Source organism: Equus asinus, chromosome 21 (assembly GCF_041296235.1).
Source record: "Equus asinus isolate D_3611 breed Donkey chromosome 21, EquAss-T2T_v2, whole genome shotgun sequence".
Taxonomy (NCBI): domain Eukaryota; kingdom Metazoa; phylum Chordata; class Mammalia; order Perissodactyla; family Equidae; genus Equus; species Equus asinus.
This window is the reverse complement of record NC_091810.1, coordinates 63,674,924-63,701,678: the sequence shown is the minus strand read 5'-3', so window position 1 is coordinate 63,701,678 and position 26,755 is coordinate 63,674,924. Positions and strand designations below refer to the sequence as shown.

Sequence of the window (26,755 nt, the reverse complement as noted above, 5' to 3'; positions counted from 1 at the left end):
AGATAAATCTTTCTTACAAATATAGAGATGAAAACAAAAATAACAGTTAATCCTCTGGGCATCAACCTAATAGGCCCAGTATTTTTCCAGGTGCTAGGGTATGTTTCTTCAGCCAGTCTCCAGTGATATTTTAGTTCTCTGGTTCTCAATCTTGACTGGCTTTTGCAGTCACCTCTTGAACTTTAAAAAAATTCTGACGTTTGTATCCCATTCCTGGCGATTCTAATGCAGTTGGTCCGGGGTGGTGCCTGGGCATAGGGATTTTTAAAAGTTCCCAAGACTCTAATATGCGGTGGAGTTTGAAAACCACTGGTTTAAGCCACTTTATCCTCCTCCTATGGTGTCCAGCACAGGGCCTGGTGGAAAGCGATGCTCAGAATGAATAAATAATGTTCTATTTTTCAGGAAGGAGGGAAGCGTAGTCTCAGAACCACAAACTCTCCTGGTGCGCTGGGGCAAAGAGGCAAACGGTGCTAAGCAATTGGGTCAGGGCGATGCTGCCCGCGTCCAGGTCTCTCTGCTGACTCTCACTAGAAAGATGTCCACATTGAAGTGCAGGTACTGTCCTGCAAAGTCCCGAAGGCCTCAGAAGATACAAGGTCACTAAGAAGCTCAGGAGAGCCAGGCTGTGTCTTGCTTCCACAAGGGAGGCAGAGGCTGAAAGTCAGGTATGGGCACTTCGAGCTCTGACCCAAGTCTGGTCGACTTTAGAGGCAACCTAGGATCCTCTCTCGGCTCTAAGTAGCAGTGTGGTGGCTCTTGCCGCATGAGGATAAGGGCTCGAGCGAGGCGGCACCACCGCGAGCCGCTCTGCCGGGAGGGCTACGCAGCCTCCAGCGTTGGGAGCGCGAGCCTCTGCTCGACTACCCTGGGCTGCACGTGGCGCGGGGGCAGCAGCTGCCCGGGACTGCGGGGCTGCCGGGAGCGGACTACAAGTCCCGGCATGCCTCGGGCAGGGGTGGGGCGGCGCCGGAGCCGGGCCCGGAGGGCAGCCAGGCCGGGGCGTGCGCAGTGGTTCTCGGGAGTTGCGAGGCGGGTTCTCCCTGGCTGTCATCTGTGGCCTGGGGCGCCCTGGCGGGGGTGGTCGCTGCCATTGGCTGAGAGGCGGAGAGGCGGGGCCGCCGCGCCTGCTGCGGCCAAAGCTGAGCAGGCTGAGGCAGGCGGCCGGCCGGGGAGGCGCGGGCCGGGCTGCAGCGTTCCGGCCTGGCCATGGCAGCGGCGCCCCTGAAAGTGTGCATCGTGGGCTCGGGGAACTGGTGAGCTGCTGCGGGCCAGCGGCGCGGGCTCCGCCTCCAGGAAGCCCCTCTCCGGGGCGGGCCAGGGCCGCGGGTCCCCGTCGCAGCATGAGCACCCGGCACCGCGCGCAGGGAGGCGGGGCGGGCGGCCTCGGCACCGCGCGCCTGGGGAGGCCCCGCCGGGGCACTCGCCCGGAGGCCCTGCCGCGGGGGCAGCGCGGAGAGAGGGTTCTGCGCGCCCGCGGGCACCTGTCTGCGCTCTAGTCACCGCACGGCGGGAGACCGGAGGCCACCTGCTCGCCACGCCCGGGTAGTTTTGCGCAACATCCTAAGGGCGTTCTCCGTTCTCCTGGGCAGATCGCCTGGATCGAGGAATTGAGGGGGGCGCGAGTCTTCTTACTGTAGTCTCGGTACGGAGGAAACTGAGGCAGAGAGGGCTGAGGGGCGCTTGCTACCCAGGCCGGGGTCCGCGCTGTCCTTCAAAGTGCGGGTCTCGCCCCGCTTCTGATAGTGCAGCATCTTAGTAACGTTCTAGCGGGAAGAAAATCCAAGTTCCGGCAGGCTCCGCTCCCAGGGGCGTTGGGAATTCTCCTCTGGGGAGATGTTTGTGAAGCTTCGGCTCTCTGCTAGGCTTTATTTGACTTTTAACATTTGTTAAGCACTTTCTATCAAGCGCTCTTCTAAGCTCTTTATAAATGTCAGCTCTTTTAGTTCTCTTTATCAACTAGTTAGTTCCCACTGTGTACGATTCTCTGTGTTGGGGTGAATATAGAGGAGAGTGGGGGAGGCAGAATAGAGTATGGCATCTGATATTTCCAGTCCTTTTTCCCTTGTTGTGCAGTGTTTTTCCCACATCCGAGGGACTGGTATAGAATAGTTCAGAGTGAGGTTCTTTCACTGCTTCTGGTTTTGCGTGGTCTGACACTCCTGGCAGTTCAGGCTTCTAGGAATACTGCAGCCATTGGTACTAGCTCCTTGGTCTTACTCTTTAAGACTTGGCCCAGAAAGTACTTCTTGGAGGAAACCTTATCTGGTTCTCCACTTTTCCGTCCCAGCAAGGCCAGTGGCCTCTCCCTGTGCCCCCATTGCTGACGTCTATCACTGCAAGGTAATGATTCATGGGGTTATCTGTTTCCACTCCTCCTCACCCAGCTCTTGCGTACAGCATCTAGCCCAGTGCCTGTCATAGGCTAAGTAAATACTAAATGAGGGTCTGAAAACTAACTTTTTAAAATGTAATTATATTTGCTTAGGTAACATATTCCATTGTTTGGTACGTTTTAGTGACCCAAAACCCACAAAAAAAACAGTGGAACATCTCCCACCCACACTTGTCCCCCAAGGTACCTTCCTCCTGGAGGAACACCAGTGTTATCTGTTTCTTCTGTCCTTTCTGGAGAAATTCCGTCAGATGCAAGGGAATGTTTACACATGTTTTTTTCCCTCTCTGCCCTGCAAATACTAGGATAATATGCACTTCTCTGTAAACTGCTGTTTTTTGACCAAGAATGGAATGTTCCACCCAACATTTAGTGGAGTCGGTACCTATCCACTGCAGAGCTTCATTTGGACTTTCTGCTTGTCTTTGCCGGCTTTGATCCCAAGGTCACTTGAGTGAGATGTCAGCTGCCCTGTTGGCCATGGGACTGGAACAGCACCCAGTTAGCACATGTTCTTTTAACATTAGTTTTCCTCTTCTGTGAGAGGACACAGAACCACAGATGACAGCGCCTTTTCCTAATTTGCAAGGTGCAACAGAGGTAGCACAGCTTTGCCAGGCGGGCTCTGGGCCTGGAGCAAGAGTGGACCCTCTTGCGCCCTCTGCTTGGATTTGGCTGCCTTCCCGCTGCTTCACTCTGATGTACTTGTCTGTTTTCTTGGCCCACTCCAGCCCATGGAAAGGAAGTAGAACTTGGCTAGTGACACTGGAGCAGAGCAATTGAGAAATGTGCCGTGCCGATAGTTTGGGCGGGCTGCCTGGCTCCATGAGTTGTGGGATCAGACGGGAACAGTTGTTGCCTTTCTGCAACTGCCCTGAGAGCAGAGCCACTCCAGTCCTAGAGAGAGGAACATGACCTCCCCAGAGATTCGGAAACTTAAGAACTGAAAAGAACATAAAGAGGCTCCATAGGGGCTGTTCGGGGGTCAAGCTCTGTCAGTAGACATTTGAGAGTTTGCCCTGGGTAGATCCTGTGGCCTTTCCTGGGATACAGACACAACTGGACACAATCCCTGCCTTTAAGGAATTTGCCATCAGGTCTGAGATGGATAAGGACTTGAAAATAAATTCAAAAGCAACAAAATGGAATGAAATATCTGTCGCAAGTTTAGACGTTACATTTGAAGTAGTGTTTCTTAAAACGTGGTCCAGAGATGACTTGCATCAGAATTACCATCGAGGCTAGACTTGCTGATTCATATGCCCTGAAGGTGGGACAGATTTTTCCCTGAGAAACCTGTAGCCTTTTGCTAATTTTAAAACAGACTACCAGGAGATGGATCTACCCTTCCAGATGTGGGCCTCATGTCAGGAATGGGAAGTTGCTTAAGCAATGTTTACACTTGGGACTTTGGAGGAGCTCAGAATGCTTATGTAAATAAAGGTGTTATCACATCTAAGCTCCTAGCTGAAGAGTGGCTATAACCCTCACATTGAGTGCTTCCCCATGTGAGGATCATGGATTGCAGTAGAGATACCAGAAGACTGAATCTGGCCGCCTTGCCAGGGAGCTTCAACCAGGAAAGACATGAAGGGAAAGTAGATGGGTTATGTAATGCAGCCTTGTCTTGTCCTTTGCCACCTCCTTTCCTCTAGACAGATCAGACAGAGGAGGCCAGAGGGGCCCTCACGCATCCAGCCAAGCCCTGCCATGCTGCACACGACAGGGGCTGCAGGGAGCTGCTTCCTAACCTGTGTGGCTTTTTATGGCTCCAGTGACTCAGAAAAACAACAAAAAGAAAACAGCTTCTTAAGTTCCTCCAAAGATGAAATAAAGTTTCTCCACTAGAACCTTGGGAAGATCAGCCAGACATAGTACAAGATCCAGTTCTAGAACTAAAACCTCGGTGCTAGGGAGCATTTGCCCCAAGCCTCCTTTGGAGGCAGGGTAATGCAGTGGGGTAAGGAGGGCTCAAGATTCCAGCTCTCTGGGTTTCGATTTTGGCAGCTCTGAGGCCTTAAGCAAATTGTTCCTCTCCAACTATCATTGCTTGTAATATTGGTACCTGCTGTCTAGGATTATGATCAGGATTAAATTAAATGAGGCGATCTGGGGAGGGGGCAAGGTAAATGTCAGCTACTATCATCACTAGTTTCATCATCCTTGACCAGCATCATCGTTAAGTTACAAAATGGACCGGACCCACGTGGAGTTTGGCTAAGGAGTAGAGGCAGAGAAAGGAGAGATGAAAGACAAAGAGCATAAATGATGGACAGCTGCAGGAGTTGTTTTATCTCTTCCTCCTGTTTTCACCATCAGCCCACAGCTTGACCCCTGAGACTAAAGGTCAGGGAGAGCTTTGGCCTACTTTGCACTGGTGACCAAAGCTGGACGTGTATGACTCTTTTTTGGCCGCTGGAACCATCCAGAATGCGGCACTGCGGCTCTTGGTCCTCCCTTTTCACCCTTTGTACTGCTCAGTTTCTGTCATGATTCTCGCTACACCCCCACAGGGAGAGCCCAGCAGCAGTTTGAGCATCTGTAAATTAGCTCCTCCGAGGTCAGAAATAATCCCTTCTCTGTCAACAGGCGGCACTGACACACCTCTGCTTTGGAAGCTGGAGGGAGAGTTCGATAATAGGATGAATTTGAGCTGAACTGGGAAGAGATCCAGAGTTCCCTTGTGAGCAGGGTGAGATAGCCTGTACAGTTAACAGAAAAACAAAACCCAAAACACCCTGATACTTAGTCATCTATTTCCATCACTCCCCCGCCTGTTCAGTATAAAAATCACGACTCCTGTTCAGGGGTGAGTCACGACCTCTTGGTTTTCATATCTTAACCTTTCACCTCCTAACCCTCTCTGACCTCTTACATGGTTCTTCTCTTCTGCTTCCTCCCCTCCCTTGAGAGGGATAATCATAATAACAGTTACCACTTACTGTCATTTTCTGTGTGTCAAGTACCTGCACTATTTCATTTAAATCCCAAAGCAAGCCTACACAGTACTATAATTATCCCTGTTTTAGATGACAAAACTGAGGTTTAGAGAAAACTATCCCAGGTCAGTGGCTAAAAAGGTGGAGTTGAAACTCAGCTCCTTCTTACTCCAATGTCCATGTTTCTATAAATTCTTAATCATTTTCAGTGAGAGGCATGCTTTTACCTGAGGACAAATCTCACTGTCATAAAACTATTGAGTATCTTACCCTCCCAACAAAAGTCTGGTGTAATAATATTCCACTTAAGAAAAATCAAATTGAAAGAGGCCTTAAAAATCATCGTGTTCAGTTTCCCTCCAAAGCAGGCATCCCCCCTCTTATAGATATGACAAATGATCATAGTTTACTATTTTTAAGGTAACTGATCTTCTTAAAATTAATCTAGCAGATTAATTCTTAGGAAAATCTTATATTTGAGTGAAAAATCTGTCACGTCCAGCTTACACCTGTTAATCTCAGGGCAATGCCCGGGTGAGCCCACTATTTTCTAAGACATGTCTTTTTGGATAGCAAAGTCATATGTCCACTGAATCTTCTTGGTGGCAGTCCAGGTAGTGTCCCCAAGGCTCTCAGTGGTTGCTGGTGGGAAGTGGTTTCTGGGTCCTCACCATCCAGATTACCCTTCTCCCTTTCTTCTTCCTTTCATCCCTTGTCCCCATGCTTGGTGATGTCAAGAACTAAGCTCAGTTTGCCAGAAGTCTTCTGGGCTCCCTTAAGATTATACTAGTGGCACTTTGCCATCATCCTACTTTGGGACTCAGTTTCTTCCTCAGGTGAGAACTGGGAACTGAATCAATTATCTGTTGCTACCTAACCATCTTCCCCTAAACTTGATGACTTTAGACAGTAATCATTTATTAGCTCATGATTCTGGGGGTCAACAATTTAGGCTGACTAAGCTGGGAGGGTGTTTTGCTGGTCTGGCCTGGGCTCACTTATAAGGCTGTGGTCAAGTGGTGGGTTGGCTGGGACTCTTGGTCCTCGGTGACCTCCTTCGCCTGTCTGGCAGTGGACAGGCTTTGGCCAGGTTGACAGGAGTGACTGGGCTACGTGTCTCATTCTTCAGCAGGCTAGCTTGGGCTTCTCCACGTGGTGGCTGAATTCCAACAACAGCAAGAGAGAGTTCATATAAATGCCTCATAAGTGGAATCATACAGTATTTGTCTTTTTTGTTACTGGCTTATTTCACTTAGTATTATGTTCTCAAGGTTCCTCTACGTTGTAGCATGTGTCAAAATTTCCTTACTTTTTAAAGCTGAATACTATTCCATTGTATGTATATAGCACATCTTATTTATCCATTGATCTGTCAGTGGACACTTGGGTTGCTTCCACCTTTTGCCTATTGTGAATAATTCTCCTATAAAAATAGGTGTACAGATGTGTGTTCAAGTCCCTGCTTTCATTTCTTTTGAATACATAGCCCCAAGTGGAATTGTTGGATCATATGATAATTCTATTTTTAGTTTTTTGAGGAACCAGTGTATTGTTTTCCATAGCAGTTGCACCGTTTTACATTCCCCCCAGCAGTACACAAGGATTCCAGCTTCTGCAGTCCTCACTGGTGCACTGGTGACCAAATAACACTTGTTATTTCCTGTTTCTGTGTGTGTGTGTGTGTGTGTGTGTGTGATAGTAGCCATCCTCATGGGTGTGAGCTGGTATGTATTTTGTTAATTGCATATGATCATGTGACATGTACAGTTTTGCATCCTGTTCTTTGTGAAATGTAACGTTCTATCTGAAGCTTTTTCCTCAGCAGTTTGCATTTTGATAGATAGAAAGGCTTTTTTCATCTCCTTCTCCTCCTCCTTTATGTGGAGTTGTTCACATTGATCTTTTTCCTCTGTGGTTTCTGTCTTTGATTTTAAGCTTAGAAAGTTTTCCTATCCAGAGATCAAATAAACATTCACCAAGTGGAATCTATTCAAAAAATGCTTCATTTTTCACATTTGCATCGAATACCCTGGCGTTTGATTATACTTTTATTGAAGTCCTTTAACTGCAAAGAATTACACAAAATGTTAACACTGGTTCTCCCTGGGTGGTGAGATTATGCATAATTGTTTTTTCTTCTTTCATGTATAACTTTAATGAGTAAAAAAAAGTGGATGTTATTTAAACCAAAATTGACCACCCTCTTCCAGCTCTGGGGGAGACCAGGGCATGGAATGTGGAGAATCTGGCTGAACCCTTGCTAATTCTCCTGGGCCTAGTTTCTTCCTTGGTAAAAAAAAAAAATAAAGGATGGACTATGGGGTCCTTTCTGGCCCAGAAAGATTCTGTACCCTGTGAAGAAACATGGGCCACCAGAATTCTGTCAGATTCGGGCCTGACTTGATAGGCAGCTATACCTTGGCTGACGCAGCGCCTCCCCAGCCTGATTAAAATATGACACCTTAGAGTCATATTTATGACTTTCTTAGAGAGGAAGGAGCGAGAGGGCCGTGGACAGAGAGTGAATGTCAAGGGGCTGGGGGTGGGGGGGTTACCAAGCTGGAGGTTAGGACCTCCGGCATGTGGGTGTCCATGCAGTTGGGACCAGGGAGGGAGAGCAGAATGTTGAAGACACAGCCTGGGGTGCAAATCTCTGTTCTTCCACTGACCACCTTTGATTTCTTCCTGTAAAAAATGGGGATCATAATGGTACCTGCCTCAGAGAGTTGCTGAGGCTTAAAAGGAATAATTTGGGTAAGGTATTTAGAAGAGTGCCGTGCTAAGGAGCTAATCATATTGCAGTATATAAATGTATCAAATCAACACGTTGTACACCTTAAACTTACACAATGTTATGTGTCAGTTATATCTCAGTAACAACAACAAAAACAGTACCTGACACCTGGTAGGCAGTGAACCAGTGCTCATTGTTCCTGCCCATCCCTGCTCCTTTCTCACCTCTTGTCCCATCCTTGCCCTCTTCACCTTCTCACCTCTCCCCATGCAGTCCCATCCTCTCCCTCCGATTTCTTTTCTCTTCCCTCCTTCCTCTGCCTCCCCTCTGCCCGTCACCCGACTTCTCCCTCACTGTCTTCTCCCCCTCTAACCTCTCCCCTCCCCCCTCCTATCCCTCCTCCTTCCCCTTCCCCTCCCTCTTCCTACCAGTGTCGGCCCTAGATAAAAGCAGGAGATAATTTCCATACCCCTCCTGTTCCTGCATCAGAGTTCAGAGTTCAGCCCTAGCTGCACTTCCTCCCTGCTTTCCCTGACCTCCCTGATGTCCACCAAGTGTCACTGTGTCACCTGCTTGGCCACTTTGGTCAGTGTGGTGTAGTTAACATTTCTTTGTGTGCTTGCTGGAGCAGCGTCGGTCTCCATTAATCAGTCTCTAAGCTCCATGAGGACAGGGGCTTGTCTGCTTTATTCCCTGTGTCTCCTGTGCCCAGGATAGTGTCTGCACTTCACAGGTACTCAATCTGTATTCTCGGCAAATGATTCTACTCTACACCAGGGTGTAAAATAGCAGGAAGTGTGGGCTTTGGATGCGGAGTTGGGTTAGAACTGCCGGCTCTAGATGGACAGCGTGACTTTGGGTAACTTACTCTCTGAGCCTCAACTTGTTCATCTGTCAAGTGGGGAAATGTGTACCTCTCTTGTGGTTGCTGTATAGATTAAATGAGGGAGCTGGCCCCCTGGCTGAGGTTAAGCTTGTGTGCTCCGCTTTGGCGGCCTGGGGTTTGCGGGTTCGCATCCTGGGCATGGACCTAGCACCGCACATCAAGGCATGCTGTGGTGGCATCCCACATAGAGGAACTGGAATGACTTACAACTGGGATATACAACTATGTACTGAGGGTTTGGGGAGGAGAAAAAAAAGAGGAAGGTTAGCAATAGATGTTAGCTCAGGGCCAGTCTTCCTCAAAAAAAAAAAAGATTAAATGAGATCTTATATCATATACCCAGTACATAGCTACCACTGGAACATTATTTCCCACCCAAATCCCTTCTAAATTTCATTTACATAACCTTGTAGAGGTTGTGAATTAGTCTGTATTTTGAGACCTGAGTTAAGATAATTCATGATTTCCTAGGAAATGTGATTTTATACATCTATGTAAAGACCCAGGACTGGTCATCAGCAGACCTGAGTCCCTCTCCCGGTTCTGCCACCACCTGGTTGTGTGACACAAGGTCAGAGTGACTCTGAGCCTCATGTGTCTTAATCTGCGAAGTGAAGAGTTTGGATCGGATTAAACCTCATCACACAGGCTCCGCCCGGATGGCTTCGGCTCTGACTGCACCACACCAGTACTATTGTTTGCTTGGTATACTTTCTTTAAAAGTTGACTTGAGAGAAGACTTCATATTGCTACTGTAAATATCATAAGTAGAAGGTGACAACAACCACCAGTGGAATGAAAACAACAGTATTACAGAGTCTTGCCAGATACTCCTGCCTCTGCAAGTCCGAGGCTGCCTCATACTTTGTGAAGAAGGGAAATTAGCACATGCTGGAGAGATGGCAACAGCATAATGGCACGCGAGTGAGACGTTCGGCGCTCTCTCAAAAGGGCCATAGGAGTTGAGAAGGGTACAAGTGAGTCAGTGTAATTTGGTGCGGTGTCTAGGGGCGCTCTGCCATTGGGGGCACCCCTGGTACTCATTCCTCACCTTGGAAAACACTGGACTCAATCATAAACCTAGAAGGGAGCTTACAGGTCATCTGCCCCACGTGTCATTTAGTAGATGGGTGAGGGGCCAGCTGTGGAAATGGCTGCTCGTGCCCTTAAGCCAGCAGTGTAAGATCCATGCCTGGCTGTGCTGTGCAGTGGCCAAACAACCCCTGAAACATGGAGAGCTCCACCAATGTGGGACCCCAGCCACGACCACGACCAAGCCACTCACAAACTGCCTTCATGGACTAGTCAGTACTTTTATTTTAAGCTCAGTTCTCATATATCTGTGCATGTTTTTGGGCTGGCCTCTGTAGGCCAGTCACTTTTTCTTTTAGAACAGAGTGTGTCACTTATAAATAGACTCCAGTCCCTTCAAAACGCTCAGGTTCCTCCCAAACACTCCCTTTGCTCTGTTGGATCCTGTTCTTTCACGTTGGTTGGAAGTAGTGACACATATGTAATGTACGCATCTAGTACCATTTCAGAGCCACAAAGGGGTTTTGGGTGTGGATTATACTTTTTAATAAAAAACAGCTTTGTTGAGGCATAATTGATATACAAAAAACATTGGACATATTTATTTATTTATTTAGTTAAAGATTTTATTTTTCCTTTTTGCTCCCCCAAGCCTCCCGGTACATAGTTGTATATTTTTAGTTGTGGGTCCTTATAGCTGTGACATGTGGGATGCCACCTCAGCATGGCTTGATGAGTGGTGCCATGTCCACATCCAGCATTTGAACCAGCAAAACCCTGGGCCGCTGAAGCAGAGCACATGAACTTAACCACTCAGCCACGGGGCTGGCCCCCACTGGACATGTTTAATGTGTACAATTCGATGGGTTTGGAGATATGAATACACCTGTGAAACCATCACCACAATCAAGATAATAAACATCTATCGCCTCCACAACTTTCCTCCTGTCTCCCCTATTTTTGGCAGTAGGAACACTCACAGTGATCTTAGCTGAGGGCTTGCCATATACGGCCTTTATTATGTTGAGGTGGATTATCCTGTTTGAGGTTTTATAAATGGCACAGAAAAAAGTAGACAGCAAAGAAAATACTTGGGTCAACATGGAGATTGTACTAGATTGTCAAAGAGATTAAAACCAAACAGAACAAAATGTAGTATTTTAAGTCCTGATCTCCAAAAAGAAGATTACTGTAAAAGTTACTTAGAACAATTAAGACTAGGCCTTATAGGCACCAGAATCTTTTTGTTTCTTTCCTTTCTAGATTTGTCCTTGAATTAAACTCCATGCTTCTTCCCTCCATCCTGATCACCCTCCCCATTGCCCTCCCCCCACTCCCACCCCATCCCTGAGTGGCACATCCAACAGCTTGGCCCACTATTGCTTGGAGTTACCTCAAAGCTGCTGTATTTGGTGCATCCCTTCACTATTATTGCAAAAGCCCACCCTCCCCCAACTTAGATGCTCACAATAATAAGCATTTACTGTTACTTATGAGTCTGTGGATCGGCTGGGTAGTTCTTGGCTTGGTGGGGCTCACTCGTGTGTCTGCCGTGAGCTGAGTATTGGGTGGAAGCGCTGCCCTGCCTGCCCTTCCCATCCCTAATTTGTGAAGCCCTTTTTGCTTCTCAGCAGAGGTATGGTCTTCCTCAGCACCGTTCCCATGTCTTCTCCCTGTGCCCCAGCTGTACGCTGTGCGTGGTTCTCTCAACAGCAGGTTGAGCATGGGAGGTTTCTCATGGATGACAGCTGAGTTCTTTGTGTTAAAGTCCGTCGCAGTTTACCCTCCCAATCACATACCGATCCATTTTTCTTCACCTCTTATCGCACGTAGAATTGTGAATTTCTTTTCCCTTGTTCATCTCTCTGAGTGGGTGGTAAGCTTTTGAGAGGTAAGAATGCATTGCCTTTTCTCAGTTGTATCACCAGCTTCTAGCTCAACACATTATATACAGCAGGTGCTTGGTAAATGTTTGATCACAGATAAATAAACGAATGAATGATTGAATGAAGTGATTGATGAAACCAGGGAGGAGGCAGAATAAGGTCCTGATGACCTCACATGAGTAAATAACATAACTGGAGTTTCCCTTACTTATTTTTGTCCTGTCATTTTAAGCCCCATTGAACCCCAGAGGAGGTACAAACATGGTCTGGTGGGCTTAGTTCTTAACAGTTCCAATTTTTATTTAAATTGTCTTAACTAACTCCTTTCAGCAAAATGCTACAGGTTTGCCTCTGGTTGCAAATGCCAGGCTTCCCTAGGAGGTGGCTGTAAAGGGAGAAGGTCATAGGGGAGGGGTCTTGTGGTTCTGGTTTATTTTCTCATTTGATTTATTACACTTGGATTCCTAGTGTCTTCCGGACCCCCCTCAGTTTGCTTGATTCCACAGAAGCACTCTTGCTCTCTTTGGCCTTGTGTGAGTTACTTCATGCCAGGGAACACTGTGAGCCCGAGCTGCTATCGCCCTGTGAGTGCCTGAGCAGCTGTTTCCAAGACTAGAATAAAGGTGGTAGTGATGGTGGGGAGATTCTTGGCCTCTTTTCTATGAAGTGTCAGGAGAGTTGGATTAATGGGTATTTAGCTAATAAACTGTCCTGCTAGCATGGAATAAGAATTTCATGGGTAAAGCCCCAGAGCATTGATATTTACAGCTATCTTTTGTGAGGGAGGAGGGTGCCAAAGTTCTAGATCATTGTGCAGAGCAGCTGTTCTCAACCCTGGCTGCACATCAGACCCTGAGGGGTTTTAACAACTACTGATGCCTGATCCCACTCCAGAGGTACCAGTTTCATCGGTCTGGGGAGTGGCCTGGGACTCAGGATTTTTACATCTCGCAATTCTATTGTGCACAGTTGAGAAGCACTGGCTTAGTTTGTCCATTCTCTCTCAGGAAAGGGAAAATGATTCTAATATGGTTATAATTATTTGGATTTTCCTGGTTGTTAAATCACAGAGGTTTATATGCTGGGATGAATTAGAGTTGGGTTAGAATAACTGAGATTTATCGGAGAGTAAGGATAACCATCTCCAATATGTTTCTCTGCATCAGCTTGGTCCCCGTCACTTTCTGTTATCACCCCTTTCTCCATCTCACCAAATTGTCTTGAGAGTAATTGCTAGAAAAATAACGAATGCCTGAATGTGTGAATTGTCACGGTGCTCTTTTACCGTTCTTTCATTTGCTCCTCACATCAGGAAAGGTGGCCAAGAAACAAACTATTTCTCTGACCCAAGTCCTGAAGGAGAAGCTGATTGGCTCAGCCCATCCACAGGCCCGTGGTCCACTGCGCTCAGCCCATCTGTGAGGTGGGCACAGGTGCCCATGCTGGTCATGAACACTCCATTGTGGCAACCAGCTGCAGACCCACCGCCCGTATCCAGAGGGCTGGTGTCAACTCATCAGAGAGCCTTCTCTTCCCCTGTCGGAGAGCCTGTGGGGGACATTCATTACCACGATATGTTTGGTGACTAGAGATGCAGAAATAAGGGAGCCTGGTGGGCTAGAGGCCAGCTGGATGTCCGCTGGGGGACCGCTCAGGCGGCCGGGCCCTGTGCCCTTGCTCTGCTCCTTTTCTGGAATCCACTCAGGTTCTTGTCTTTCCATTATGACTGCACCTGGGGCCTGTTGCGGTCCACCAGGACACACTTTATTCTGGGATAGCTACATTTTAACCTCCTTGATAGATTTGAAATATAGCCTTGTTGCCTCGGAGGCTTAGTGAACCCTCTAAGTGTTATTTTTATGCCATCTTTTAGGTGGATTTCTCTTCTGTCTGTGATAGTCTCTTCCAACATAGGTTGTTGCTTACTAGTTTCAAGAGGTGATGCTTTTTGACCTTCTCCCAAATTCTGGGGCTTTCTTGATCACAGAGGGTGGTATTTTCAGGTAAAAACAACTAAGTTTCAAATGGCCTGTGGCTGATACATCACATCTTGAGTTATAAACTCAGTGCTTGAATCAGAATCAGGAGCGAGACTTCTAAATTCTAATCTAGTGCTTTTTCTCTTCTGCCCGAGTGAGTTTAATTTTTTTCTTTTCCACTGTTTCTTTTGTAGGGGTTCAGCTGTTGCAAAAATAATTGGTAATAATGTCAAGAAGCTTCAGAAGTTTGCCTCCACGGTCAAGATGTGGGTCTTTGAAGAAACGGTTAATGGGAGAAAACTGACAGACATCATAAATAATGACCACGAAAATGTAAAATATCTCCCTGGACACAAACTGCCAGAAAATGTGGTAAGACTCTGGGATGAAAAGTACATTTGGTTAATTCTGAAAGTCACGCTTGGCTGAGTTAGCACTTGGGACTTGCGGAAATGGGAAGGCTGCTTCCATCTTGCCCTGTTCCTTTCTACCACCAAGTTCTTTGCTTGGTTAGTTTTGTTTCTCCTGAGTCTGAAAATGGGCTTTGTATTAGTTTGCTAGGGCTGCCGAAAACAGGGGGCTTCAACAACAGAAATTTATTTTCTCATGATTCCAGAGGCTTCGAGTCCGAGATCAAGGTGTTGGTTGGTTTCTTGAGGCCTCTCTCCTTAAGTGGTAGATGGTTGTTGTCTTCCTGTGACCTCACATGGTCTTCCTGCTGTGTGTCTGTGTCCTGATCTCTAATTCTTATAAGGACACCAGTCATGTTATATTAGGGCCCACCTTAATGACCTCATTCTAACTTAATTCTATAAAGACCCTGTTTCCAAATGCAGTTGTCACCGCACCGGGTTTGTTTTTGCCCACTGCCCAGAAAGCCAAACACCGAGATGACAAGATTGCAGCAGAGAGAGGGTTTACTCACAAGGCAGCCACGTGAGGAAGCGAGAGCATGAGCCTCAAATTTGCTTCCCCAGAAGTAGCGACTCAGGGATATTTATGGGCTGGGGGGCAAGGTGGTCTGAAATGTGAAGGCAGGTAAATGGAGATGAGGAGAGGTGAGGTAATTGATGATCTGCGCAAGCGTAGTCAGACTCCATGCCTCTTCATAGGACCCACGTTCACAAAATGGCGGCATTAGCATGATCTGAGGGTGGAGTTTTTAACCGATTGACATCAGGAGGTCGCTTATCGGACATCTGTGCAGGCCCGGTGGATGGGTTGGTGGTCTCAACCAGCCTGAAGTGGACAAGGAGTTCTAATTCCTGAAAAACAGCTCACACACCCATTACCATGGGGACCCAGGCTCCAGGGAGATGTTATCTATAGGAGCCTAGTGGGAGTCAGAAAGCATATTGCCTAAACAGCACAGTTAACAATGGGTGGGTTAAACAGCTAAAAGCTGTAATCAGTAATTGCAAAAAGGAAAACAAGTTCCTAGCTACTTAATCATCAATGGCTAACTCTCTGCTGGTTTCACAGTCATATTCTAAGGTGCTAGGGTTAGGACTTCAGTGTATGAATTTTGAGGGGACACAGTTCAGCCTGTAACAGGCTACTTTCTTGGCATTCGAAATGCTGGTCACCTCAAAGCTGGGGCTAACAACCTTGCCCTCAGCTGCTCGTGTCCCCTGGTAACTCCCAATGTACCCTTTCTAAGTGCGTGGACTTTGATCCACCCACTAGGACAGCTACTGCACTGGTCTGTGATTAATATCAGGGTCAAGGCCTAACTTACAGAAGGAGATGAGAGGAAATAGAGAATTATAGGACTGACAGTTTAAAATTCAAGCTTATTAGGTCTGGGAGAAAAAAAATACAGGTTATTGCCTGGCCTCATTCCAGTGACTTTCGGGGAAGGAAGAAAATAAGCTTGAGGAACAAAAAGGATATACCCTAGTCTGAGTGGAATTTATGGACTTTTCTTGCCAGATTCACCTTTTGGTGGCTTTCTGTAATAGTCTGTTTGAAAACCAGACCCCATCGTGGCTGCCTAATTCCTGTGGTTAACTGGAGAAACTCCTCTCCATTGTTAATGAAATACGCATGACTGTATCTGTCCACTCGCCAAGCCTTTATGAGTGTGTGCTGTGTACACAAAGCAGAGTGTTGGGTGCCGGAGACAGAAAGAGGAATAAGGGGCCGTTGCTTCCCTCCAGGAGTCCAGCAGGGGAGACAGATCCATAAACTGATAAATACCAGGAAGCTTGGACGTGCAAAGACCTTGCTGACTGAAGGTTTTTGTTGGGCCTTTGGTTACAGTGTTCATTAGTGTCAGGTGCTGTGCTAAGTAGTTTACATATATTATCTCATTTAATACTCTCAATAAGCCTCTCAGGTTGATACTATTCGTTTTCCTATAATGACAGTGATTCTGATTTTTGCAGGGGAAGAGACCAAGGCTCAGAGAGGTTAATGAATTTGCCCAGGGCCACCTAGCTAGAGACTAGGGTTGGAATTTGATTCCGGGTGGACTCATTCCTGAGCCTGCTGAATCCACTGCCTTCTTGACAATGATGACTTCCTCCTCTGTGTCACTGAACTAGGGCCAGGCTGCATTTCCCCACTGTTGTTCTTGGTTCTGTTGGTGAGGAGGGAAGGGATCCCTAGGGTTCTGAGCTTGGAAATTAAGTTTTCCAAGGATCTGATGGGAAGAATAAAGGGAGCGGCTATACCCACTGCCGTGGAAGGCCTCTGGGTCATCTCTAATCCATGCTTGGAGTAGAGAATTCCTGTGAGCTTCGCATCTCTCATTCCCTTCTGTAGACCACGTGCTTCATTAGTATGTTCCTTCTGCTCTGCTTTGTGCCAGTCCCTTCTGTACCTGTGTCTTCACCCCTACCTGCCCCAAGTGTGTGAACCTGACTTTCTGGTTTCTTTTCTCCTGTCGTTGCTAGTGCGGTGCTCAAGGAATGTTGGGGGAGGTGAATCTGCCAAATGTTCTGTGACATTAAAGCCTGTGCTGTGAATAGGGCAGGAGGGGGAAGGAACTGACATAGAATCAGGAACCATCTTCACTCAGAGCCCAGCCCCCACAGTGATTGACTCCATCACCCTCCCCTGGTCCCCCGGTGTGGACAGAGAGGGGAGAGAAAGGAGGAACTGTCCACTCCCAGGACTAGGTTGGTGTCTGAAGCCTTGTAGATTCATGAAAAGGAAGGGATCCATTCTCTGGAGTGGACACTGGCATGGTTTCTGGTTGTTTGCTGTTAATGGCCAGTGCTCCTAGGAACAGCCTTGTATACCTCCTGGGGATGGAATGTTAGGATCACAGGTAATACACATCTCTAATTTTACCAGATCACACCACTGTGTTTGAGAACTCACATCCTTGCCAGTGCTTGGCAGAGGATACACAGGGTATTGCAAAACTTTATTTCTTAAGCTGGGGGAAGGTACACAGGTTTTTTTTTCTTTATACTTTCTGTATTCTTGAACTGTACCTATGAAATGCCTCGTAATAAATAGTTTAAAAAGTTGAGTGATGGTGAAGTGCAGTGGTGAAGGACACACACTTGGAGTCAGAGGGCCTGGGCGTGAAAGCTCACTGAGTGAGCCCGGGAGCCCTGCCCCACCCCCAACCCAACCGAGTCTGGACTGTTACTAGTGCCTTGGCCTTAGGGCTTTTGTGAGGAGTAAATGAGATGATGCACATAAATCGTTTAGAGTTAAGCATTTGTTAAAAGCTAGGGTTCAGTTCCTGAACACAAGACAAGATGAGAAGACAAGGATGAGAGGCAGTGACAACTATATTTCATAGAGGATGCTGCAATCGTAAATCCTGGTGTCATATGGAGCACATACTGACACAGAACCACACCACTTGTCTATCAGTAGCCATACTGTGGTGACAGCTCACATAGAAGAACTAGAAGGACTTAGAACTGCAATATACAGCTATGCACTGGGGCTTTGGGGAGGAAAACAAAAAGAAGTAAAAAAAAAAAAACACCAACAAAAACCAGGGTTTTGTTTTTGTTGGTGGTTTTTTTTTTTAGATTTATATATTTATTTCAGAGTTTTTCACATATCTCATTTGAGCATTTAAAAAGTCAACTAGTGTTAGACAAGATCCACATTGTTACCATTTTTTAAGATAAAAAATCAGACGTAGAATTGATTGACTCACATAGAGCAAATGTGGCTCTGGAGCTCATAAGCTAGCTTTAATCATTTTTGCCTTGCAAATTCAAGCAGGAGAGACTTGTTGCATTTCCATCAACATGAGATTCATATTGAGGATGTCTGTCAGTTGGTGTGCTGACTTGAGACTGCGAGTCTTTCTTGCTTGGGGCCCCCAAGCTGCTGCCAGCCTGACCCTTCTCAGGTCCATGCCCGTCATGTGATCCCCTCCACATGGGAGCCTTTTGTAACAATGACATCACTGTGTCATCACCTGCTCAATAAAAACTGGGATGGTCTGGGTTTGCGATTTCCTCTTAGACCTGACTGGAGGGAACGCTTCTCATTTCCTGTCCCTACAAGATAAAAATTGTTGATCCTGTTTTATAGCTATCTGTCCAGGGCCTGTGTTTAGAGGTCATCCAGGTAGGGAGCTCTTCTGCCTTCTCGTTCCAGCTTTAACCAAGCTCCGTAAGACACCAGGATTTACGATTGCAGCATCCTCTATGAAATATAGTTGTCACTGCCTCTCATCCTTGTCTTCTAAGCCTTTCCAGCTCTTTTTTTTTTTTTTCATGAGGAAGACTGGCCATGAGCTAACATCTGTTGCCAATCTTCCTCTTTTTGCTTGAGGAAGACTGTTGCTGAGCTAACATCTGTGCCAATTTTCCTCTATTTTATGTGGGATGCTGCCACAGTGTGGCTTGACGAGCGGTGCTAGGTCTGTGCCTGGGATCTGAACCTGCAAACCCCAGACCACTGAAGCAGAGTGTGTGAACTTAAGCACTACGCCATTGGGCCAACCCCTTGCCAGCTCTTTTTTTAAAACAGCTTTACTGAGATATAATTCACAGACCATACAATTCACCCATTAAAGTATACAATTCACTGGTTTTTAGTGTATTCACAGAGTTGCACAACCATCACTGCAATCAATTTTAGAACATCTTCATCACCTTAGAAAGACATCTCCTGCCCTGTAGCAGTCATCACCTATTCCCCACCATTCCAGCACTAAGCAACCACTAACCTACTTTCTGTCTCTCTAGATTTGCCTATCCTGGGCGTTGCATGTAAATGGCACCATACAATATGTAGTCTTCTGTGACTGGCTTCTTTCACTTAGCACAATGTTTTGAAGGTTCATCCATGTTGTAGGGTTACCCACAGTTCTTTTTTATGGCTGAATAATTTTCTATTTTATGGATGTACCGTATTGTGTTTATTCACTCACCAGTTGATGGACATTTGGGTTGTTTCCACTTTTTGACTGTTATGCATAATACTGCTGTGAACATTTGTGTGCAATGTTTTGTGTGAACACGTTTTCACTTCTTTCGAGCATATCCCTAGGAGTGCAATTGCTGGGTCATATGGTAACTCATTAACTTTTTGAAGAACTGCTAGACTGTTTCCACAGTGGCTGCACCATTGTCCATTCCCAGCAGCAGTGCATGAGGGTGCTACTTTCTCTACATCCTTACCACCACTTGTTCTTAACTAACTTTCTGGTCCTAGCCATCCTAGTGGGTGTGAAGTGCTGTTTTATTGTGGTTTTGATTTTCGTTTGACTGATGGCTAATGATGTTGAGCATCTTTTCATGTGCTTATTGGACATTTGTATATTTTCCTTGGAGAAATGTGTGTTCAGATCCTTTGCCCATTTGAAAAATTGGGTTATTTGTCTTTTTATTATTGTGTTGTAGAAATTCTTTATATATACTAGATACAAGTCCATTTTCAGATGCATAATGCAGAAGTATTTTCTCCCATGCCTTGGGTTTTTACTTTGTTGATGGTATCCTTTGAAACATAAAGTTTTAAATTTTGGTATCCAATTTATATATATATATATATTTTTTTTTTTTTTTGGAGGAAGATTAGCCCTGAGCTAACTGCTGCTAATCCTCCTCTTTTAGCTGAGGAAGACTGGCCCTGAGCTAACATCCTTGCCCATCTTCCTCTACTTTATACGTGGAACACCTGGCACAGCATGGTGTGCTAATCGGTGCCATGTCTGCACCCGGGATCCAAACCGGCAAACCCTGGGCCGCCGAAGTGAAATGTGCACACTTAACCTGTGCGCCACTGGGCTGGCCCCAAATTTATATATTTTTCTTTTTTACTAACTCTTGATTTGGTTTCTTGCATAAGCTGCATTCACTGATGATTTCTCAGCACCTAGAATGGTGACTGGCATTACCTGTGGTCTGAATGAATGCCAGGGACAGTGGAAGTGGTGAGGAAGAACAGACCAGGGTGAAGAGTTTTGTTTCAGTGCTTTGGGTGGTGTCTTATGGGATGTAAGTTTAGGCCAAAACAATTCAAAAAAGATAAGACTATTTACTTTTGGGTAATAGGGTTGTGATAATACCTATTAATTTTGGCCAAAGGTCTTCTGTGAAAATTAGAATATCAGTTCAGTGGGAAGCCTCAGTGTTAACTGTTTCCTCCCTTGATTTAGCTTTTTTTTTTTTTTTTTTTTTGGTGAGGAAGATTGGCCCTGAGCTAACATCCATTGTCAATCCTCCTCTTTTTGCTTGAGGAAGATTGTTGCTGAGCTAACATCTGTGCCAGTCGTCCTGTACTTTGTATGTGGGATGCTGCCACAGCATGGCTTGATGAGTGGTGTGCAGGTCCACACCCAGGATCCAAACCCACGAGCCCTGGCTGGACTGCTGAAGCATAGCGTGCAAACTTAACCACTATGCCACCAGGCCAGCCCCTGGGTTTAGCCTTTTGATTTTCTTTGGAGGAGTAATCTTCGCTGGAGCTTCTCAAATTTAAGTGTTCCTCAGAATCACTTGGAGAGCTTAAATATATAAGTTGGATACCAGAATTCAAAACTATATTTTTATGTTTCAAAGAATACCATCAAGAAAGTAAAAACCCACAGCATGAGATAAAATACTTCTGAATTATGTATCTGAAAATGGACTTGTATCTAGTCTATATAAAGAATTTCTACAACACAATAATAAAAAGACAAATAACCCAACTTTTCAAATGGGCAAGGATCTGAACACACATTTCTCCAAGGAAAATATACAAATGTCCAATAAGCACATGAAAAGATGCTCAACATGGTTAATTTAAGTGTTCCTCGGAATCACCAGGGATTACTGGATCCACCTGGGGGCCTCCGATTCGTTAGGTCTCAGGTGAGGCCTGTGCATTTGCATTCCTAGCAAGTTCCCAGATGATGGTGATACTGTTGGTTTAGGAACCACACACTTTGGGCATGACTGCTTGATATTACTGGTGTAGTATTGGGGTAGCCAAGCCGTTAACAGCTGGTTTTTTTATTCCAGAAGCAACCTCACTTACCGACAGTGGCATATTTGTATAAGAATCATCAGATAAGATTGATCTGAGGACCATTTCTCTGAATGTAGAGCCAAGGATGTGAATTTCATCTTGGATCTTGGCCAAAATTGTGGTTAAGAGAACAGAAGGGAAGCACAATACTTTTGAACCTCTGCTATGTGCCAGCTACTGCTTTGCTATATGTGTTATTCATGCCATTGTGTTTAATCTAAATATTCATTCCCTCAAGACCCTAGGTGAGTTGCCCAGAGTCCAGCTAGCTAACTGGTGATAGAGCTATACCAAGATGCCTACACACTGCACCGTGATAACCGAGCCAGGGGGATACAAAAGAGCCTTCAGGCTTGTCCACACAGACTTGCCTGGCTCTTTTTCCAATGGTTTTACTTATTATTGGTTTTTTTTATTAACTTGGACCAAGAACCCTGGATTCCTGAAAGTCTGGGTATTAAGTGGACCAACCATGATGCCTTGGTTCTGATTTGATTATTTGTCCTCCATGCCAATGACAGGCAGCCCTTTTGTTCTGAGTTGTCTTTCCCAACTTACTTCAGCCTCTGTAATGCTGCCACCCTCAGAAAGATTTTGACCGTGATATAGGTTGGCATTTCCTAAGCAGTGTCTTGATTTTGTTCAGAGTAAAAGATAGGATAGAGGCTTAGCTAAGGGTTTTATTCTGAAGGAGAATATTCAAATTCCCATGTTGGTTGAGGAGAGCTCATTCTGATACCGTGTGAGAGGAATAATGTTCTGTGAATGGACCTTGTGCACCATACAAATGCGGCTCGTATCACACATTGCCTCTGTGGGTTAAACCCTAACCGCTCTGCCAAGGAGAAGCTTCTTTGATTTATTGAAGAAGGAAATTTTATTTGATTTGTTGAAGAAGGAAATGTAAGAGACAGGAAGAAATCTGGACCAGCTGGCAGCTTCCTTGCAAATGTTTTTTAACAAGGGACCTGGGGATGGGCTGATTCCTTAAAAGTTAAGAATTTGTAGGAAGCAGGTAGATTTTTCTGATGAATGATCTTTTGCATTTGTTTCATATCATTTCAAAGCACTGTGCTTTATATAACTTAATTGGAAAGTGCTCTGTGAAGTAGTTGGGTAGGAAAGGTGACTTTTATCCCCATTCTATATATGGAGTAACCAAGGTCAGTGAAGATAAGTCACTCGTCCAAGGTCACACAGCTGATCAGTTGCGTTCATCTTTTCTCTGTGGTTCTGGTGTCTTTTCCATTTCACCGTGTTGGCAAGTGCCCTGAAAGGGGGTGTCTGTGCATGTATGTGTTGGAGATGGATGGGGAAGAGGAGAAACAATAGAAACAATCCAGAGAAGAAAGGTTTTAATTAAAATTCAGGCTTCCAGGCTCTATGTGAAAAAGAGTGTAGAGAGCAGAAATCCCTGCCTAAGTAAGACTAGTAACCCAAGGGGGAGTGAGGGCTCCGAGTTCCTGGTAGGGCTAGGGGGGATTGGGTGGGACCACAGGCAAATATGTACAAAGAGCGTTGCCAGTAAAGGACAAACAGAGTAACTGTGGGTTGGCATTGGGAGGCTAATGGAATAGAGTAAGAAATCACTTTTCTGGAGGAGGCAGAATCTCCAGATGCTAGGGAACTAATAAGCAGGTCGATTTTTGGTGATGTGTCTTTACCACCTGTGGCTACCCAGCCTAGATTACCAATCTGGAGAAGCCCCTCTGAAGAGGAGAACAGGTTTTCCCCTGCCTTTGGAGGTGTGAATAAAGACAGAGAAGTGCTAGACTTTGGGTTATGATCTGCTATATGGGGAATGATGCTTTATGTTGCCATTCAAATCAGCTTAAGCTGAGATAGAGAATGCTTTGGTTCATATGACTAAAAGTCCAGGTAGAGCTGGTTTCGGATGCAGCCTGAACCATTAGCTTAAATGATGTCAACAAAGCCCTGTGTTTTCCTCTGTTTCTTGGCTCTGCCTTCCACAAAGTTGGCTTCATTCACATCAGAGCCCCTTGGCAGGTCTAGATTCTCTCCTCCCATTTGTAAAATGGTTACAGCTGTTCCAGACCCCCACACCACCATCCCGCACTGTTCAAGGAAAGATCCAACAGCTCCCGCAGAAGAGCAAGGAAGCAGCTGTTCCCTAGAGGCCCCAGCAAATGTCTCCTTGGCTCTGAGTGTTTTACGTGCCCATTGGCGTCAACAAGTTAAGGACCATCCATGGAGCAGGGGAGGGGCCAATTCCACCCAAATTGCAGGGTTAAAATGGGGAAGCAGTAGCTTTTGAAATGAAGTTCAGGGGCACTTTTGCTAGAAATAAGGGGAATGGAGGCTGGGTGGTAAATTACAGAACTCTTTCCTGCCAACCAAAGGGATAAAGGAATGAAATAATTCCAGATAGATTTCCTTGGGGAATTCTTTGAGTGAGGGAGTAACTTTTAGCACATATATTAGTTAAAAGAATAGACTAACATCTAAGAGGAGACATAATAATTATGTGGCTTAAAGGACAAAGGGATTTATTGCCCTCTCACATAACAGCGGTCCAGCAGCTTCGCTTCACACCACTGTTCCTGGCCCCATCCTTCTTTATCATTTCCTATACCATCTCCTAGTTAAGGTTAGTTAAACCCTAGTTAGTCTGGGTTGCCATGGGTTTCAGCCTGCAGAAAGGGGGAAGAGAAAGTGTGGAGGAAGCAGCCCACTGTTTTCAGGGCTCTGGTCCGTAATTGGTGTTCACTGCTCCCTCTGACATTCCGTTGATGGGAACTTGATCCATGCCTTGTGTAACTGCAAGGGCTGCTGGGAAATGTAGTCCCTAGTGAGGTGGACAGCAACCAGCTTACAGCTCTGTGACGATAAGGAAAGGGAGAAGGAATTTTGGTGAGCAGTTGGCAGTCTTCATCACTGCTTTCAAACTAGATTTCCTATGAGGCTTACCCATCCTGAATGGTGTTTCTGTGGCAGATAACACTTCCTCAGAGAAGAATCCTCATCTGAGACCCTTCATTTCGGGGACCAGGAATGCTTGATGAAACTATATCAGTTCCAGTTAGGTTCAGGGATATGTGACACAAAACCTGAAATAACAGTGACCTAAGCAAAGTAAGTGTTTGCTTTTTCCCTCCTCTTATATAAAAGACGTTCATCATATTAACAGTGCATCATGGTGTCAGGGATCCTTTTTGTCCTCTGTTCTGCCATCTCAGCATTTGGTTTCCTCCTCATAGTCCAAGACACCTGTTTGAGCTCAGGCCATCTCTTCCCATTCTCTCTGGAAAAGAAGGAAGAAAGGCTTTCAATGGCATTTCCGAGAAGCCACACGTGACACTTCCATTTCCACTCCATTGGTCAGAACTTGATCATGTGGGGCCCCTAGCTGCTAGGGACACTGGGCAGTGTAGCCTTCTTTCCTGGTATTCATGAGCCTTGCCCCAAATTGAGGGTTCTCCTGCTGAGGAAGAGGGGAGAGCAGACATGGGCAACAACAAGCAGTTTCTGCTAGAGACTGTCTGCCCCGTGTCCTCACTAGATGCCCTTCCCTCTGCCTATGTATGTGTTTCTCTGCCCGTGGTAAATTTTAAAACCCATCTTCGTACTTATCTGAAGGAAGAAATCAGCATAGTAGCCAGCATGTAGTGAGTGCATACCAGGCGCCAGCCACTGTTCTATATCATTTATTCTTCACAACAGCACTCTCAAAGTGCTTATTAACCAAGGAGAGTTTCGTGCAGGACTATTTACAAAGGTGTGGGCAGACTCAAGGGCACAGAAAGGGCTTGGTGAAGTGCCTGGAGATTAGCAACAGCAGGAAGCCATGAGCACTCCTGAAAGGGCAAGGGGACAGACCCCTGTTGCCAAACCAGCCTGACCAGAGCTTAGAGACGTGGAAGAGGGGCTGCCTATGAGGATGTATGACTACAGTATGAAGCCAAGCCTGTTCTCCTCACAGCCTGTGCAGGACGGTCCCCAGGAGCCTGATAAACACCTTGACCTGTCCCTTCTCCTACCTCACATCTCCAAAGTGCCCCTCTTTGGCTGAAGCCAACTGGAAGGCAGAGAGCAAGGCTGTCCAGGGGAAACAGTCCACAGAAAGCAGCCTCCTGGGGTACAGAGTGGGGCAAAGAAGGGCAGAAAATGGATTGGGGGGTTGAGAGAGCAGCTGAGAAGAGCCCACACAGTCTTATTATGACTCCCTTTTACGGGTAAGAAAGCTGAGGCACGGAGAGGGTGAGTCACTTGCCCAGCTGGTAAGCGACCGAGGCAGGACCCTCCAGGCTTCAGATGCATGGCTTGAATGAGGAAGGCAGAGCACACACCACACTTGGCTTTATCGTCTGTCTGCACAGTGCACTTTGCACAGTAGGCATCTGAGAAATGATCAGTGAATGAAACCATTTGGATAGGCGTGTTTTGGTATAGGAGTGACCATTTCCTCCTTGCCATCGCAGGTTGCCGTCTCCAACCTCAGCGAGGCCGTGCAGGATGCAGACCTGCTGGTGTTTGTCATTCCCCACCAGTTCATTCACAGAATCTGCGACGAGATCACTGGGAGAGTGCCCAAGAAAGCCCTGGGAATCACCCTCATCAAGGTAACTCACCTGTGACCCCTCGCCAGATGTTGGTTACTGGGAAATTTCATCTCACTTTCATCTGTTGGAGATGAGGAGCTGAAGGAGAGGTTATGGCAGTTTTTTGTTTCTTTAAAGATGCCTGGAAGATAATCAAAAACACACATCCCGCGAGCTGAGCTGAACTCAAATTTAGGAGGGGGCTGCTTTCTGTCACAGCAGCGGTCATGCCTCCTATCACAGCAGCTCCTCCTCGTGCACCTTGCTATCAGAAACAGCCTTCCTGTCTGGTACTCAGCCTTCGTTCTGGAAATCACCAGTGGTTTGCATTAGCTGGGAAATTAATCATCGTTAGTTCCCACTCCTGTGTATGTTCTCTGAAGAGGGAGTTGTTTTGTTTTGTTTTTTTTAAAGATTTTATTTTTTATTTTTCCTTCTCTTCCCCAAAGCCCCCAAGTACATAGTTGTATATTTCACTTGTGGGTCCTTCCAGCTGTGGCATGTGGGACGCTGCCCCAGTGTGACCTGAAGAGCAGTGCCGTGTCCGCGCCCAGGATTGGAACCGGTGAAACCCTGGGCCACCGAAGCAGGGCACACGAACTTAACCACTCAGCCATGGGGCCAGCCCCAGAAGAGGGAGTTTTTAACCAGAAGTCCACACACCACCCCAAAGGTCCATAGAAAGAACTCAGGAGGTTCATGAACTTAAATGTGGGGAAAAAAATTGCGTTTTTATTCATTTTAACCTCTAACTGAAATGAGCATTTCTTTCATTTATGAATGTAGGCCACAAGCCAGAGTTTCAGTAACAGTAGTATTAGCAGGACTTGTGACCCTGTTGTTAATAGAAACCACAGGTATTTTCATATCACTTTATAATAAATGGCTTCAGGTATCTCAAGCTA

At 46.2% G+C, this 26,755-nt stretch overlaps 1 protein-coding gene across 2 annotated transcripts in view; it reads left to right on the top strand.

Annotated features, from left to right (window-relative positions):
- The first annotated feature begins 960 nt into the window (after window positions 1-960).
- GPD1L (glycerol-3-phosphate dehydrogenase 1 like) overlaps window positions 961-26,755 on the top strand; it is a 68,620-nt gene continuing 42,825 nt past the window's right edge. Inside the window, exons 1-3 of one of the 2 annotated variants that reach the window (XM_014827172.3) lie at window positions 961-1,256; window positions 14,046-14,223; window positions 25,731-25,871. In XM_014827172.3, coding sequence (XP_014682658.1) covers window positions 1,210-1,256; window positions 14,046-14,223; window positions 25,731-25,871 — 366 coding nt within the window. In that variant the 5' untranslated portion in view covers window positions 961-1,209. The remainder of the gene's footprint in view (window positions 1,257-14,045; window positions 14,224-25,730; window positions 25,872-26,755) is intronic. The other variant, XM_070492547.1, reaches the window with a different exon arrangement.